The sequence below is a fragment of the Lithobates pipiens genome, unplaced genomic scaffold (assembly GCF_037356315.1).
Source record: "Lithobates pipiens isolate NorthernLeopardFrog02 unplaced genomic scaffold, aLitPip1_a1.2 Scaffold_8, whole genome shotgun sequence".
NCBI classification, from domain to species: domain Eukaryota; kingdom Metazoa; phylum Chordata; class Amphibia; order Anura; family Ranidae; genus Lithobates; species Lithobates pipiens.
In genome coordinates, this window is record NW_027507903.1 from 155,447,176 (window position 1) to 155,465,254 (window position 18,079).

Consider the following 18,079-nt stretch of genomic DNA (forward strand, 5'->3'; position numbering starts at 1 on the left):
CAGCAATTGGCACATGTATCTTAGCCCCTAGGCAGAGGCTACATGAGACATTTTAAGCTCTTGCTGAGAGGAGATTTAGGCACTTTTTGACTAGTGTCTCAGTTGAAATAAATTTACTGTAAAGGTGTCTGCTTTGAAAAAGTAGCTAAATCTGTTACCAATGAGCAATAAATATGTCTGGCCAAGGAAGGCTACAGTGGGTAGTGATAAAAAATGCTTCCAACTATCACAAGGTAAACGCTAAAATGTATTATCACTCAGACATGTTATGGCTTGTTCTGATCAATACCAGTTTTAATTGGCCATAAATTGATAAATGTACTTGCAGTATCAAATTGTCAGTCATGTTCCCTAAAAAGGGGGGGGGGGGGCCCTGCTTGCCAAAAATAAGCACACACCCCCCCACCAATTTTTCTAGGGGAGACATCAACTCATCTATGGCTAGTATTAGTGTGGAGAGGCTGGGAGAATAAATTAATGCAATGATATTCATTCTCTAAAGTAGATTCATATAATCATTTTCTTTATTAGATTTTTCATGAACTGTTACTTGGACTATCTTTAAACTTAAAAGTAATGATTTCCGCTTTACCAATGCTGCCTCAAAGTGTTAAATATCAAGTTTATTTGCTAATTCTTTTTAAAAAACACAAAAATGAGAAATTTGCTCTTGGTTTGAGTGTTTTCTATTGGGTGAACACACGCTGGTCATTACTATCTAGTCGACATGCTCATAATTCCCATTGCTGTCAACAGTTGTTAACAAAAAAAAACTGTATATTAGCTTTACTCCTCATATTGAATAAGGCTCAGTGTGGCATTAGCCTGATGTTTTATTTAACACCTGTTGTGCTGTTTCCTTCAGTTTTGCAGCTGGGAGACTTTGATAACAAAGCACAAGCACTTTATATAACGTCTGACTTCCAGGAGAACAGAGTTTAACAAGAGTAATACATAATTGGTGTCACTAACCCATTTACAAATATTCTTCATACAGCTGAAAAGCCTTATATGGGAAATAACTAAGTGGAATGGTTGTGACTAGACTGGTAAGATCCCTGTATTTAGCACAATTTAGACAATCATATGAATATCAAGCACTTTGTAGCATTATTTGTGTATGCACAGAAAATATATCCTAGTGATCTGTTTGCATATACTGTTATGTAGATTCAAATACATCTACAGAACTTGTGTGCATTCCTTTTGGTCAAGATTCCTTTAACAAATAGAACTTTTCTATGTCTACCATGGCAACAATGATATACACAGTAGAATATCAATAACCTTTTCTTGTTATAGCACACTGGTTACATGCCCTACTTGATGGGGGGGGGGGGGGGTTCTGTCTTATAACACTTATAGAAGATCACCAGTAACAACCACTAATCCACTAGAACTGCAACAGTTACGACCCAAGTGACTACACATAGATGACAACAGAAGTTGCAGGTAGCGCTCCATAAACTCAGCTGGAGGTGGCTTCACACATTCTCCCAAAATCAATCTCCAACATCGCAAACCTGGACAAAAAAGTAGCTTTGATGTATAAGGAGTAGCATCACACATGGAAAATAGAATTGATTGTACCTTAGCAGCCTACAGCAGCTTATATAATTTCACAAGTATTCTTGGACATCAAGCTTTTCTGACACGTGATAGAGTTACAAGATTTCCAATCTCAGGTCCTTATATGTGACTGATAGCAGAAAGCTTTTTTTTTTAAAGAAAACACGTAACATGGATTTGCAGTTTATGGAACTGGAGGAGCTCTTGTGATAATGTGTAAGTGTGCACAGCATACTTGCATTTTATAGAAGAATTACCGATTAATTTACTGTTTTCCAGCTCTTTTAACTGCTGTTAATCTCTTCTAGTCTTTCTTCCCCATCTAGCATGTTCCCTCATCAGCCACTGGATAACTACTGATGATCTAACTCCGGTGAATGCCTACTGGAGTTACTTTACCTAGCCACCTAACTCTGTTTTTAGCATCTTACAGATATTGTGAAATCAAAAAGTGTACACAGAACCGCATATACACAGCAGAAGTGTATAAAAAAATAATACATGAAAGAGGAAGGTGTTTGTTTGTTTTTTGCAAAAGAGACTTGAATTTTTTTTTTTTTTACCAAATTATTCCAGCTTCTAGCATTTTTTTAAATCTGTGACATCTGTGCCAGGGGTACATTAAATGTATAACTGTGAAAAAAGATTTTATATATATATATATATATATATATATATATATATATTAATCCATGGCTCTAGGTAAAGTGTATACCATCACAATGCAACAACAATAGCATTTTCAAATACAAAAATGTCCAACAAACTGTCTTTTTTTATTAAAGATAAAAAATATGCACTGAATTCTACACACCAGAATCAAAGAATTCCGTTATTTATACACAAAGACATTTAGCAGATTGCCTTTAAAGATATATTAAACACAGATGCAGCTCTTCGGCTATTATGTCTAAGAATGTAAAAATGGGACTGGTAACTGTTTTCAAATCTGCATGAGCATGCATCTGAAATAGAGAAATGCACATATCACACTTATAAACAAGCCCCCATTTTCACAGGATGACTTCTGTGATTGTACAGGCTCACCACAAAATTTTTCTGTGAAAGTGCTAATAGGCCTTGTGAGAATGTTTTTATAACCACCCATCTGTCACTTTTTAACAGGCCCGATTGGCAAGCACTTGTAACAAGTGACATCTGTTCCTACTTATTGATATGTAGATTTATGATAATGGATATGAACAATAAGACAAAAAACACCTTAGGTGAAGTAAATGCCAACCCTAAAAAAATAATAATATTTAATTAATAAATCTCACTGTTTAATAGGAAGAAAATGTAAAATATGTGTATATGCCAAAAGAGAAATGTATTAAATATAAGCAAAATTTTATTTTAGTACCTAATTCTAAGGTAATTAAATGAGGTAAGCAACACAAATACAGTTTCTTTTAGACAGAGAATGGAAAAAGTAGTCTTTAATAGCATGTTGCAAAGAACTGTGATGTGTAATAACCAATCGCAACTAATCAGAAATAAACATAGAAAACAAATTAAATGTATTTTATAGTTGCCTGCTAATAGTCATTTAATAAAATAAACCCCTGTATTTGTTGTCTACAATTTTTTAAACAACCTGTGTAAAGAAAATTTCCCTCGTATGAAAAAAAATGGCTATTTGCAAATAAAGGAGATTGGAAATTTTGCTATATGTATGTAGACAGATTAGAAGCATATCCTAAGGGAGATGAATGGACCTAATTTTCTTTTTTTTTGTGTGTGTACTTGAATAGATTAGTAATACACAAGGCCATAATGTATAATAATATAATAATGACAAATTGTTGGATGCCCTGTCAAGAAATAACTCCTGCACACACTGCAACCAGTGCATTCCTACATCCCATCTAGCCACAATCTGAAACAGGGACAACCTAGTTGTACAAGTCATTGATACAGCAAAACATGGGTGTAATTATACAAGTGCACGTGACTAGATGGGGTTTAACAGGAGTGACTAAAACAAAATGAGCATAATAACATAACAATATGTGCAAAAATGTGTCAATCACAAACATTTCAGTTCAACCAGCTTTTCAGTAACAGCATACATTTTTACTAACCTCCACCAAAAAAAAATTCTACTACTTTAATTTTATACGAGACTACTTTGGATTTAAAGGACATCCCCCACCCCCCCCCCCCCCCCCTTGTGACAGGATACTGCTAAAACCTGCTTCCATGTTACAAAAGATTCTCAATAACCACCAGTATATTACAATAAGCTGTTAAGACTGCTATCATGTTATATGAACTGATGGAATTTTAAAAACTATGAGTAAATGTGAAGAAAAAAAAACAGAACACAACTTGCCTACTCAATATAATGTTCCTCCAGATGTCACTGCTTCGTACAATGTCCGTCTTGAAGTTGTCCATCAGTACAATATTAAATTTCTACATTGGTAAAGTGAGTCCCAAGTAGTTTAATCCTCATGCATTGTCTGAAGTTACCCTCCAACATTATGTGCCTCCAGCAGTTATCCCTTTTCACACTATATGCCTCTTGTCTGTAGTCATACTCAAGGAAGAGCTCCCCTTATATCTCCAACCCGCCCAAGCTAAAATGGTAAAGTTTCTGAGCTGTAGGAAAGACTCTACTTTGTCCTCCAGTGAAATCTTGATGACTTTAAAAGCTAAAATCGTAGTTGGCTGCTAAACATTTGGGGGGAATATGGGGCAACTTAGGAAGGTGCAGGATGTCAGGATTCCAATATAGCATCAGGGATGTCACACGGAAGTTAGATCAAGTGAATGTAAGAGTGATGAATGCATTTTACACCTCTAACAAACAACTTGACAGGCAGATGATCATAATTGTGATCTTTTGCCACTCTTTGAATATGTCCTTACGTTTCCCATATTAGTCATAAGATTAAAAGTACCGTATTTATCGGCGTATAACATGCACAGGTGTATATTATACACATTCATTTTAAGAGGGAAGTTTGAGGAAAAAAATAAAATTTTAAATAAGGTAGCTAAAACTGAAATATTGACGTATAACACGCAAACGCTATTTGCACTAGATTTTCATGGTGAAAAAGTGAGTGTTATACGCCAATAAATACAGCAATATCATTCTAAAAAATCACACTATTTGCAGGTTTAGTCTTTTTATTTTTTAACTGCTTCCTGACTGCCGCACACCAATGTACAAATGGCACGGGTGCACAAAAGGGCGTACCCGTATGTCCCCTCGTAATCCTGGGCTAGCGAGCATGTGCCAACCGCATGCTATGAGAGCGTGCCCATGGGTCCCACAGACTCGATTACTGCTGGTGGCCCGCGATCGCGATGAGGACAAGGCATTTCCTTGTTCTTCCTAGTGACATGACAGAGATCAACTTCTCCCTGTCATTGGGAGCAGTGATCTCTGTCATGTCCAAGGTAGCCCACCCCCCCTACAGTTAGAACATGCTGAGGGAACACATGTAATTTTTAGCTCTGTCAGTGGTCCCAAAATAGTATCAAAAGTGTCCGGCCTGTCCGCTGCAATGTCATAATCCCGATAAAAATCGCAGATCACCACCATTACCAGTAAAAAAAAAAAATTATAATAAAAATGACATAAATCTATCCCCTATTTTGTAGATGCTATAACTTTTCCACAAACCAATCAAAATTCACTTATTGTGATTTTTTTTTACCAAAAATATGTAGAAGAATATATATTGGCCTAAACTGAGGAAGAAATTGTTTTTTGTTATACTTTTTGGGGATATTCATTATAGCAAAAAGTAAAAAATTTTGCTTTTTTTCAAAATTGTCAGTCTTTTTTTGTTTAAAAAAAAAATGCAGAGGTGATCAAATACCATCAAAAGAAATCTCTATTTGTGGGAAAAAAAGGACATCAATTTTGTTTGGGTATAATGTCGCACGACCGCGCAATTTTCCGTTAAAGCGACATAGTGCCGAATCTCAAAAAAAATGCTCTGGTTATTAAGAGGGGTGAAATCTTCCGGGGCTGAAGTGGTTACACATTTTTTAAATACATTTTTGCATCTTACCCTGTTTATTTCAAAATGAATTGAGGACCTTGCTTGTTTTACAGCGATAAACCCTTACATTTACTGCATGAGGCATGACAATTGTGTAAAAAAGCAAGATAATTATTTTCATAACATTTTCCCTGAAGGTCTCTTTTGTCTCTCTCACACAGGCATGAATGCTTTGCAATTACAGAATTTGGCTACTTTAGCAGCTGCAGCAGCCGCAGCCCAAACCTCAGCTACCACCACCAATGCAAACCCTCTTTCCACAACGACTAGCGCACTGGGAGCGCTAACAAGCCCGGGTGAGAAGTATACTTTATCTGTCACATGGAACATTCTACCAGGATGTTCACAGAAACATTTATGTCACCAACTTTTTTTCTTTAGTAATAGCTATGGGCATAATCATGAGGTTCTTTGATTCACCAAATGCATTGCATTTGTCTGCATTTCCCCACTGTTTCATTGATGTTGTTGTTTTATTAGACTGTGCCTCACATATTATGCAGTTGGTGGTTATCTTTCTATTTGAAATAGCTGGAAATTGTTCCACTGCCTCTGTGTCAAGAACTAATTGCAAGAACCTTTTTTGCATGCATAAGGTCTTTTTTTTTTGATATTTTTATCATCAAAGTTTATGACCCAGTATCATTTCACACTCCATTTTGCATATTTTCATTTAATTGCACTAGCTCTGTCTTAATCGCAAGTCTTCACAAATCTTAAAAAAAAAAAAAAAAAAAAAAACAGGTATGTACCTAAGGCAAATTTAGGTGTGTTTATAACAAAAAATTATTTTCTTAGTTTTGAATAGAGCGTGAAAGAGTTTGCATCTTTGAAATATTAGTTCAGCTTTACAGAAAAACTGTAAAATTGATCTAACACCGAACCCCCTTCCCACCCCCCACCCCCCCAGTTCCAGATGTACTTACCTCTCATGATTCTGAGCTGTGAAAGCTCCCTCAAGCCAACCCACCAGTCTAGGAAGTTGAAATTCACACTGCTTTCTATCCTCTCTGTCCAATTCTGCCATTATGGACCAGACGGATTTGAATTGGTCAGCACTATCAAATGATTGGTGCTGATCATTTAGAATCTGTCTGGTCCATACTTGCAGTGCTGGACAGTGAGGGGAGAAAGCAGTGGGGATTTCAAATCCCCGGACTGGTGGAGCAGCTTGCGTGAGCCCTGACAGCTAAGGTTCAGGGAAGGTAAGTACAGCAGGGTCGGGGGGTGGGTGGGGAGCAAATATACGTAAAGGTGAACTAACCCTTTAAGTGTTATTTTGCTGTCTGTGCACATTATGGATATTCCCCTTCTTGGTTTGTCCTGGAGACACTTGTTCCCTGGACAAAAGACAATGTGGAGTCATGTATTTGAATGTTGATATCAAAATGGGAGATGAAAGAAAGTAATTTAATGGGGGCATCTGTTCCAGTGACAAGAAAGCAATCTCCTCTCTCTTTGGAGATGTTTAGACTAATTTCCTGTTGTGTCTCCAGGACAGAAAGTTTGGGGAAACATCCCCAATGAAACACAGAGAGCATAACAAAACCTACTCTATAAAAAAAAGGTGTGGAGGAGAGGTAACATTTCCCTGTAGTGTTATTGACTTCACAGATATTCTAAAAAAAGATGATTCTCTTGCTTAAAAGAAAGGGCTAGGGATTAGTCCAAATGTTTCAATAGTATTACTTCCCATTTATCTCTTTAGATGTGTAGCCCACTTTGTAAGTATTTCTTCAAAGATAAAACTTCTAGTTTATTAAACCAAATTAAATCTCTGTGAATGCCCGGCTAAGCTGGTGCCAGGCTCAATGCAAGATGAAATTTGGGAGAGAGGATTTTTATTAAATCCAGTTTATAAACTGAACAATACTGCCACCAAAATCAAGTTTCTTGCCAATTACAGATTATTTTCACCAATAATTCTGTGATAATGTAAACTTTATTTTAAACACTAGGAGTTTTAGATGTTCTAATGCTATAGTAACGGCAAATGAAATTCAAAAACCGTTCAATGTTGTCATTTCAACTTACCGCCAACAAAACAATTTTTCCTGCCAGGTGGACAGATATTAGTACAGAACAGGGTATGAATGGACATCTCATTCTTAACTTGGCCTGTGGAAATTCTGTGGAAGTAGAAAGTACAGTAATAAGGGGGCAGTATGTAATAGTAAATAATAGATACAGTACTTACAGCCACCCTCTGTTGCACTGTAATTGTATAACAGCACTAGCATATTTACTGCAGCTAAGCTTCATATCCTATCTCCATTGTATGTTATTGATGTGTTGCTTGTACAAGTTATTATGTGGTCTTGGCTCACTTTAACAGGAAGTTAAGTTGAAGCTGAGAATTCATCAATAGCAGTTATAAGCTCACTTTTGGATAACAAAGTAACGTTTCTCGAATACGGGGGCCTTTGTTGGAAAAAAGGTGTAACTTTGGCCTCTGCAGATATGTATTTCTTTGAGAGAATATACCATACACCTCACTGCAACTCTTTTTCTATTAAAAAAAAAAAAAGTTATATTTTAGCAGAGCTTCTGTCATAATAAAAGCTTAGTGTCGATATCAAAAGCATTCTCTGGGCCGTTTCGTGCAGGTTTCACTATATCTTTGTTCAGCTTCCTTTTGTATTATCCTGGGTTTTCAGCAACATCCTTTGAAAATAGCTTGTGTATTGAGTGCATTTTCTTTACCACTGTAACAAACATCAATTTAAAAGGTGGTCACACTTAGTGCTTGAAGTCTTCAATAGCTAATGTCATTCAATTGTATGTTCTTCATATAGTGAAACCAGTTTAATCATATGTGTGCAGTATGAATAGACACCTTTAAATAATGTTCATATGCAAATTATGCAGTTAGAGGTGTATATAAAAGCATTATATAGTTGCAGGACACGGTGTTTCTTTTTCATATCTGTAATCATTGCCATTAGCTTTCCCATTCTCATATTTATTGTCTGATGCCCAGCATTTTTAGTGAATGCAGCAGAAATAAATTAAATAGAACAAAATGTTTGATGAAAAAAGGATCAGGGTTTCAACACATTTCTGGACAGCAGTATTATTCCAGTCAACTTCATTTTTCCCTTACATACATGTTCAAGGCCCATAAATAATGCATTTCTTGCCACCTAAAGACCACTTCTCCTTGCATTAAATAATGCTTTTATTCCCATCTAGTTTTAGGATTTTTTTTTATACGGATACAGTACATAATACACCAAAAAATTCACAAGCCATTCAATCGCTTTTCTTTTTTATGCAGCAATTACAATACTTCAAAGCAGACCTAGAAAATGTTTCTTCCGCTTGTTAAAAAAAAAGAAATGAAGCATTGGGGAAAAAAAAGAAAACATATTCACCTTATGCCTGGCTTTCAGGATGTTTGAAACGGCAAGAGTGACATCGTTCAGTCTTTTTATGGGATCTTGGGAAAGTTGAGGATCCCAAATCACATAGGAATGAACTTCTGCACTGTCCTACTGGGGTGAAAGTTGAGTAAAAATTGGGGGAATGGATAGTAAAAATACAGACCTTGCTTTTTTCATGTAAATTATGTTTTACATTTCTGGCTATTTAAGATGGGATTTTTTTATTCTCAAACAAACAAGGTGCTGCTGGACTGTACTTCTTCAGGTTGTGTACAAGTGTATACTTTATTGTCACCCATTCACAGCTAACAACTCACCAGTACAGAGGTACAGGCTGAAAGCTGGAGGTAGACTGTGCAGGAGCAATACTGTGCAAGCTCCTGTCAGAAAAATGTTTTTGGCTCACTCAGTACAGATAAAGGAAGTCTTTTTTACTTGATGAGGCCTTTGCATCACATAGTAACTGGATTTGGAACCTTTTAAGACTGTCACACAGGACATTTTAAATGTAATTTAAATAATGTGCTACCAACTTTTTGGCAGCAACATATTACAGTTACAACTAAGGGCTACTATGTATGTATTCTAAGGCCTCAGTCACATGGGCATAAAGAACAGGCATTTGCTTTGCATTAATAAAGATTTCCAAATGCTTTGCAAAGCAAATGCCTGTTCTTTATTTGAAAAATTCAAGATTTAGTACACATGATGGATGTACATTTTGGGACATCAGATGAGGAGAGAGTTTTTAACTTGGAGGTCACTCAAAAAGTGTGTGTGTTTATTTACTATTCAATTTTTTGGGGGAATGAATTGGGGCATTATGTACCCCTTACTCATTCAAGCGAATTAACATGACAAGGTACCTTTCATATGTTGAGGGCATTAAGGAAAGGAATCTGGTATGAATCTTTAGGGGGAACCCCATATTGTTTTTTTTATGTGTTGGAATCCACCATTAACATCTATACCAGGCCCTCATTTAGGCTATAATTTACCTTTAATTTAAATGGTCTTTTCTTTTTCTTAGTTATTAGTTAACTGTTATTAGTTAACTGTTAGTTATTGTTAGTTTTATTGTAGTAGGCTGTATACATGGCACAGATGTGCCATTTCACAGGCACTCAATTTAAGGCTATCCCCCAAACCTGTTATTTTAAGGAATTTTGCATTTTTAATATTGCCCTTTAAGCATTATTAAAATTGATGATCTCCCCCACACAGAATTTGTTTAACATATTTTTTTGTTTTGCCATATGTTCCTCAAGCCAGTGCCCAGGATACCATGAATTTGTTTGACAATCCTTTGTCTTTTAGTCAAGAAAATTATTATTACTGTTTTTTTTTAATCCAGCGCATGTCCCCCCCCCCCCTCCTTTTCAATGTAGTTTGGAACCAGCTCCTGAACTTCAGTGATGTTCAGCAAACCCACTCCAAATCAAACCTTGGTATGTTCAGCTCATCACTACCTAAGACATGTTAATACCGGATTGGCTCACAACCAAACAACTAAACTAGTACCAATGCATTTGTGAAATATTACACTACTCTACTCTACTCTCCCCACTGTAGCTATTGTAAAACCAATCTAAGATTTATAAATTTTTCACAGTTTTTCTTGTGGGGTAAATTCTATGAGAAAAATGTAGAATTCAGAAGTGATAGAGAAACTAATATTTTTTTTAAGTAGATTAGCAGATGTAGAATAATTATGGCATCTATCCAAAGCATTAACCCCCCTGGCGGTATTCCCGAGTCTGGCTTGGGATAGAAGTTTTATACCAAAAGCGGTAACCCCGAGCCAGACTCGGGACCGCATCGCTGAATCCAGGAGGATGTTTACTTACCTTCTCCCTTGGATCCAGTGATGTCCCCCCGCTGTACGAGTGGCTCGTCCTCCGCTCGATTCATCACGGAGCCGATCTCCGTTCCCTGCGAGCGTTGCGACGCACGGGGACGGAGATCAGCGCCAAATTCAAAACGTGAAACACACACATTACATACAGATTACATTGCTGTATGTAATAATTTCACATCCCCTTTGTCCCTAGTGGTCTGCCCAGTGTCCTGCATGCAGTTTTATATTATAAAAACTGTTCTTTATGCCTGGAAACTGGAGATTGTCCATAGTAACCAAAACTGTCCCTTTACATCAAAAATGATTTTAGACCAGCTAGAAAACAGCGATAATAAATTGTAATCACTCGCAGAATTGAGCAATAGCGATTTGTGGGGAGATCCATCATCAAATATTGAAAAGTAATGACAGTGACAATTCTGCAACTGCGCAAATTTCAGTGTTTTTGATTTGATTACATTATTGAATAATTTTTATTATTGTTATTTTATTATTTGGTATAATTATTTATAGTTATTTATTATATTATAATTTATGATTTCATTTTTCAAACTTTATCATACCCGGGATGTCTGCTAGACTCTGGTTTGGACAGATTTAAGTGAGTTATTCCTAAGAATTACAGGACTACAATATAAAACACCAAATTTTCATGCAAAATAATTGTACCGCTTTTAGCACCTAAAATCCGAAATAATCGTTCCGCCAGGGAGGTTAATCAACAGATGTGAGAGGACCCAGATTAGCAAATCTACAACATTTGGCCATATTTCTATGGTTCATCCAGGACAATGGTATGCAGGACAAAAAGCAATATTTAACATGGTGCAGTATGAAATACAATCACTGGGGTTGATTTAGTAAAGGAGTTGAGAATGTTCACACAATGAATTGTATGCAAATTCACTTCAGTTATTATTTTATGAGAAAAACAAATGTCTGTTTACTTATTTCATCTGCACATGAATTAAAGTAAATATTCACACAAATTTAATGCGTGAACATTCTCATCTCTGTTAGTAAATCAGCCTCAATGTGTGACATCTTCAGCCATTATAAATGTGAATCATCCAGGAATTATTTAGCAATGAGAGAATTTTGGGCCATTGTGGGACAGTTATCAGACATTTACTTCTGAAATAGTCTGATTTGCCATGTTAATTTGACACTTAAAGTAGAACTTTAACCAGAAAATTAAGCCCTGCTAGATCACTTCAGGCTGACCCCTTTTGCAGGTATAGCTGTATAAAACATTAAAAATAAGTGCCTATACTATTTAAAATCCAGTAATACACTGCCTCCCCCAGCTCTGCACATGCTCAGTTGCTCTCCATTTTTATGCACTGCAGAATTTGTAGAGGCCAATCTGCTGACAGCCTTAAACCAGAATTAAGCCCTCCTGTCCCTTACAGCCAACAAAGCTGTTTCTGTTTGATCTGCAACTGCCATGAGGCTGCACATGTAATAATTTCTGACGCCATCTAGTTTATGGATTGACAGTTTGGTTGTGGACACAAGCAAATGTGACAGTTAGCAATCCCACCATTCCAGGATTGTACCTGTTTTTTGAAACCATTAAATCAAGGGGTTTTGTTCTGCTTTATGATTTACTGCTGTTCATGGGCTCTGGGCTTCAGCAAAATGGCAGCCTCCGGCAAGAAGAAACAGGAACAATGTTGGAGGCAATTTACAGCAAACACCATATTTTGAATAATTAGTTTGCATAATTATACATGTGGGATGTATGTTCCTTGCTAAAGAACATTATTTTTGATCAAGTTGTTATGGATAAAGTTCCACTTTAAGCCTAAAATGTATTTGTTGTATGTATCACAGTAACATAAGTTATCATTATTTTGCATTGTGTGCTGTGATTCATTCCATTTTTCATACTAAGAACCAAATGCTAGAATGCTTAATGGAACACAGCCAACAGAAAGATGTGTGCTGTTTGCAATAGTGCAAGCATCTTGTTTCTGACACACAAGAAAAAAAATACATAATTCCACTTTGCACTCACTGGAGACTAGTAAAACATGAAAAACATAGCAAAGTGTTTAAACTGTAATCATGGCAACATGGCCTTGATTGTTGCTGCTCGTACTTGTTTTTTTTTTTTTATTCTACTAAGTACCTCCCAGCAGCATTCCCTTAAGTGATCCTTAGTAACTTTGTGCAGCAACTTAAAAGGTGAGATTCCCTTTGTTGAAAAGAACACCTAGGGCAATAAGCTGTTTCCTTTGTTTCATGGCCTGAAAAATTAGAGTTGAATATGTCTAAATTGCCTTTGGATAAAATAAATGTCCCCTTTAATTATTGCAGACATGCAAGGATAGGCATAGGAATGTATGTTGCAGAAAGCAAAATACAGAAGAAAAAGAATTTATGCTTTATCAACTGTTGACTATTTCTTTTCTGTAATGCTTGAAATACTGCTTTGTACCTATGTATGTACTGACATTTTATAATAGCAATGTTTCTCATTTTTTCAGTTAGTTATTTATTTGAAATCATAGTGGGCTATACCAACTATAACAATCAGCAATTAACTAATTGATTAACTGGATATATAAATATGTGCACATAAAAAACACTCATTTGGCTGGTTGGCATGCTTTAATACATATGGTATTTTCTTATCTATTTGCATTGCATATTGTTTATTTTGCAGAAAACACTTTTTCGCTTTTATATAATCACAAATGAGGCATGTTGGGTATTCTATGTATACTATGTATACATTTATAACATATATATATTCATGCTACATGATTAGCTAAAGAACTAAGCCATTAATACCACTTTTAAATTTAGCATATGCTGTTTTGATATTGAAATTAAATCCATGGTAGTGGTATAGCAATAGTAGCAAACCACCATAATTACAATTTGTGGTCATTGTCTATTATTTGTACATATTATGTATAAGAAAAATTGTAGGAAGTCTGGTGACCGGATGGTTTACCAATGTTGTAATTTATAATAAACCCAAACTCCAGGTTAATAGTCAAAGTGATTTTTTTTTTCCAAAAAAAAAAAAATAACAAACATGTTATACTTACCTGCTCTGTTGCAGTAGATTTACACAGAGCAGCCTGGATCCTCTTCTTCTCGTGTCCCTCTTCTGTGAACCTGGCCCCTCCCTCCTGTTCAATGCCTCCACAGCAAGCAGCTTGCTATGGGGGCTCCCAAGCCGAGTCACAGCTCCTGTGTCCATTCAGACAAGGAGCCCTGACCTGGCCCACCCTCTCTCTCTCTAGATTGGCTAGCTGACCTTGATTGACAGCAGCAGCAGCCAATGGCACCACTGCTGTGTCTCAACCAATCAGGCGGGATAATCTCGGATGGCTAAGACACTCATGGACATCACTGGACAGAGAGGGATCTCAGGTAAGTGTTGGGGGGGGGGGGGGCTGCTGCACACAGAAGGCTTTTTATCCTAATGCATAAAGTGGTTGTAAGGGCAGAAGTTTTTTTTTATCTTAATGCATTCTATGTAAAAATCTCTTGTGTGCAGTAGTCCCCCTCAGCTAATACTTGCCTGAGCCCCATCTCAATTCAGTGATGTTGAACAAGAGCTTCAGCTATACGGGACTCTCCCTCCTGATTGGCTGAGACACAGCAGTGTTTGCCATTGGCTCTCGCTGCTGCAATCAAAGTCAGTGAGCCAATGAGGAGAGAGAGGGGGCGGGATAGAGCCATGGCTCCTAGTTTGAATGGACACACAGAGCAGTGGCTCGGCTCAGGTATCCCCATAGCAAACTGCTTGCTATGGGGGCACTTGGCAGGATGGAGGGGCCAGGAGTGCAAACGAGGGACCTGAGAAGAAGAGGCTCTGGCATGCTCTGTGCAAAACTACTGCACAGAGCAAAAAAAAAGCAAGACTTAAATATCATGATAGAATGAGTCCAGAGTTGGACAATAGAAATGATGATGGAAGGTTTGAGGGATAAAACATGTCAGGAGACACTTCAGGAACTCAACATGTACAGTCTGGAGAAATCAGGGAAGTCAGCGGGTCAGTATGGTGATGAGGCATTTTCAAAAAGGTGATAAGCAATGTATTTCTCTCATGACATGCATGCCCTAATAATTAAAATATATAAAAATAATTTTAGTATAGCCCAACATAATGTGCTAATTGAAAAAACCCAATCAAATAAAATAAAAAATGGGAAAAAAGGAATCTATCTTTTTTGACTAGATATTTGACCAATATGCTGAAAATTATAAAATTATATATTTAATAAATTATCTCCTCAACCACCTGAATATTTAGCTGTATATACCCCTTCACTACCATTTTCAGTTTTCAGTGCTATAAACATCTGACAATTCCTTGAGACAGATAAAGCTTTGCTTTGGTGGTATTTATTAACCACTGTTTTTAGTTTTACTATATGAAGGGAAAAAAAGACAAAATATCTGGGATTGCTTAACCTTTAAAGAAATCTGAATTCATGGTACTGTTGGAGGGTAAAAATAGGGTGCATTGGCCCTTACAAGATGAAACATTAACAGTGAAGCTGTAGAACACTGGCTAAATTTCTTTTTTTTCTGGGAGCCGTAGGTTTTGTATTAACACCAAATAACTTTGACCATTACCTACTGGATCTCTGATATCAGAATTATAAAGCTAGTCGCTACTTCTTCACTTACGGCTTATCAAAAATGTTTTAAAAAATATATAAAAAATGTCAAAAGGTGTGGGGGAATATGAAAAAATCCCAAAGTGGTACAATACAAGTTATATACCAAACTCCTGAATATAACAATACACTAAGTATCCTAAACAGTCAATCTCTATTGATGTCTATATTCATTTAACCACTTCCCGACCGCCGCACGACGATGTACGTCGACAGAATGGCACGGGCAGGCATAAGGGCTTACATGTACGTCCTTGCCTTCCCGCCGGTCGGGGGCCCGATCGGGCCCCCGCCCGGTGCCTGCGGCGGTCGGTATTCGTTCGGGAGCGATCCCGGATGAGGGGACGGCCATTCATTCATGGCCACCCCCTCGCGATTGCTCCCGACGAATAGAAATCCTTCGTCACATCACTTCCTCTCCTGTAATGTAAACACAGGAGAGGAAGTGATGTAATCTCTCCTCCGTGTCGGTATTTTTCGTTCCGACACCGAGGAGAGAGGATCAGTGAGTTGCACCAACACGACACTACACAGTAGAACATGCCAGGCACACTCACACCCCCCCGATCACCCCCCCCAATTACCCCTGCCCCCCAGTCACAGTGACACCAATGTCATTTTTTTTTTTTTTGCATTGGTGTCATTTGTGACTGTAATAACTGTTAGGGCAGTTAGGGTTAGCCCCCTTTAGTTCTAATGTACCCCCCTAACCCCCCCAATAAAGGTTTAACCCCGTGATCACCCCCCGTCGCCAGTGTCACTAAGGCTGGGTTCACATTGCAGCGGTTTATGAGAACGAATGTGATTCGCACCGCACTGCAGTGCAAATCACATCCGATCTCTGTGCGATTCGAGTTCAGCCATACAGATAGTATGGCTGAATTCGCATTGCACCCGCCGCACCCGCCGCAAATTCGCACGGGACCCTTTTTTTGGCCCGCAGCAGAATCGGATCGCATGGGTGTTCACACCATGCGATCCGAGTTTGCAGATCGCACTGCGATATGCGAACTGATCTGGGGGTGTCATTAACATTTCACTGACACTCCCAGCAGTTCGCATAGGGCAGTGTGAACTGCCACCGAGAGGCATGCGATGCGGGAACCCGCCGCGGATTCGTGGCGTTCCCGCATCGCTCCAGTGTGAACCCAGCCTAATAAGCGATCGTTTTTCTGATCGCTGTATTAGTGTCACAGGTGACGCTAGTTAGGCAGGTAGGTATTTAGGTTCGCCGCAGCTTTTTATAGCGCCAGGGACCCCCATATACTACCGCATAAAGCCCCCTGATTGCCCCCTAGTTAACCCTTTCACCAGTGATCACCATATAACTGTTACAGGTGACGCTGGTTGGTTAGTTATTTTTTTATAGTTTCAGGGCACCCGCCATTTATTACCTAGTCTCACTAGTGTACCCCTAAATTTAGGGGTGTCTACTTTCCAAAATGGGGTCATTTGGGGGGGGTTTGTGCCATCTTGGCATTTTATGGCCTACAAAACTGTAACGCCCTTAGAAAGCCTGAAGGCGGTGCTTGGTTTTCGGGGCCCCGTACGCGGCTAGGCTCCCAAAAAGTCCCACATATGTGGTATCCCTGTACTCAGGAGAAGCAGCAGAATTTATTTTGGGGTGTCATTTCACATATGCCCATGGCATGCGTGAGCAATATATCATTTAGTGACAACTTTGTGAAAAAAAAAAAAAGTTTGTAATTTTCCCGCAACTTGTGGCAAAATATTAAATATTCCATGGACTCAACATGCCTCTCAGCAAATAGCTTGGGGTGTCTACTTTCTAAAATGGGGTCATTTGTGGGGGTTTTGTGCCATCTTGGCATTTTATGGCCTTCAAAACTGTAATAGGTAGTGAGGAGTGAAGTCAAATATTTACGCCCTTAGAAAACCTGAAGGCGGTTCTTGGTTTTCGGGGCCCCGTACGCGGCTAGGCTCCCAAAAAGTCCCACATATGTGGTATCCCCGTACTCAGGAGAAGCAGCAGAATTTATTTTGGGGTGTCATTTCACATATGCCCATAGCATGTGTGAGCAATATATCATTTAGTGACAACTTTGTGAAAAAAAAATTAAAAAAAATTAAAGTTTGTAATTTTCCCGCAACTTGTGGCAAAATATAAAATATTCCATGGACTCAAAATGCCTCTTAGCAAATAGCTTGAGGTGTCTACTTTCTAAAATGGGGTCATTTGTGGGGGTTTTGTGCCATCTTGGCATTTTATGGCCTTCAAAACTGTAATAGGTAGTGAGAAGTGAAATCAAAAATTTACGCCCTTAGAAAGCCTGAAGGCGGTGCTTGGTTTTCGGGGCCCCGTACGTGGCTAGGCTCCCAAAAAGTCCCACATATATGGTATCCCCGTACTCAGGAGAAGCAGCAGAATTTATTTTGGGGTGTCATTTCACATATGCTCATAGCCTGTGTGAGCAATATATCATTTAGTGACAACTTTGTGGAAAAAAAAAAAATAATTTTTTTTTTTGTCATTATTCAATCGCTTGAGGCAAAAAAATAAAATATTCAATGGGCTCAACATGCCACTTATCAATTTCCTTAGGGGGTCTACTTTCCAAAATGGGGTCATTTGGGGGG

General features: G+C 38.0%; 1 protein-coding gene across 36 annotated transcripts in view; it reads left to right on the forward strand.

Annotated features, from left to right (window-relative positions):
• Positions 1-18,079, forward strand: part of CELF2 (CUGBP Elav-like family member 2) — a 683,959-nt gene that overhangs the window by 619,790 nt on the left and 46,090 nt on the right. For 21 of the 36 annotated variants that reach the window (XM_077472893.1, XM_077472901.1, XM_077472900.1 and 18 more), the window contains one exon: positions 5,753-5,887. In XM_077472893.1, the coding sequence (XP_077329019.1) occupies positions 5,753-5,887 (135 nt within the window). Of the gene's footprint in view, positions 1-5,752; positions 5,888-10,362; positions 10,423-18,079 lie in introns of all 36 variants that reach the window. The other 15 variants (XM_077472885.1, XM_077472887.1, XM_077472889.1 and 12 more) reach the window with 1 other exon arrangement.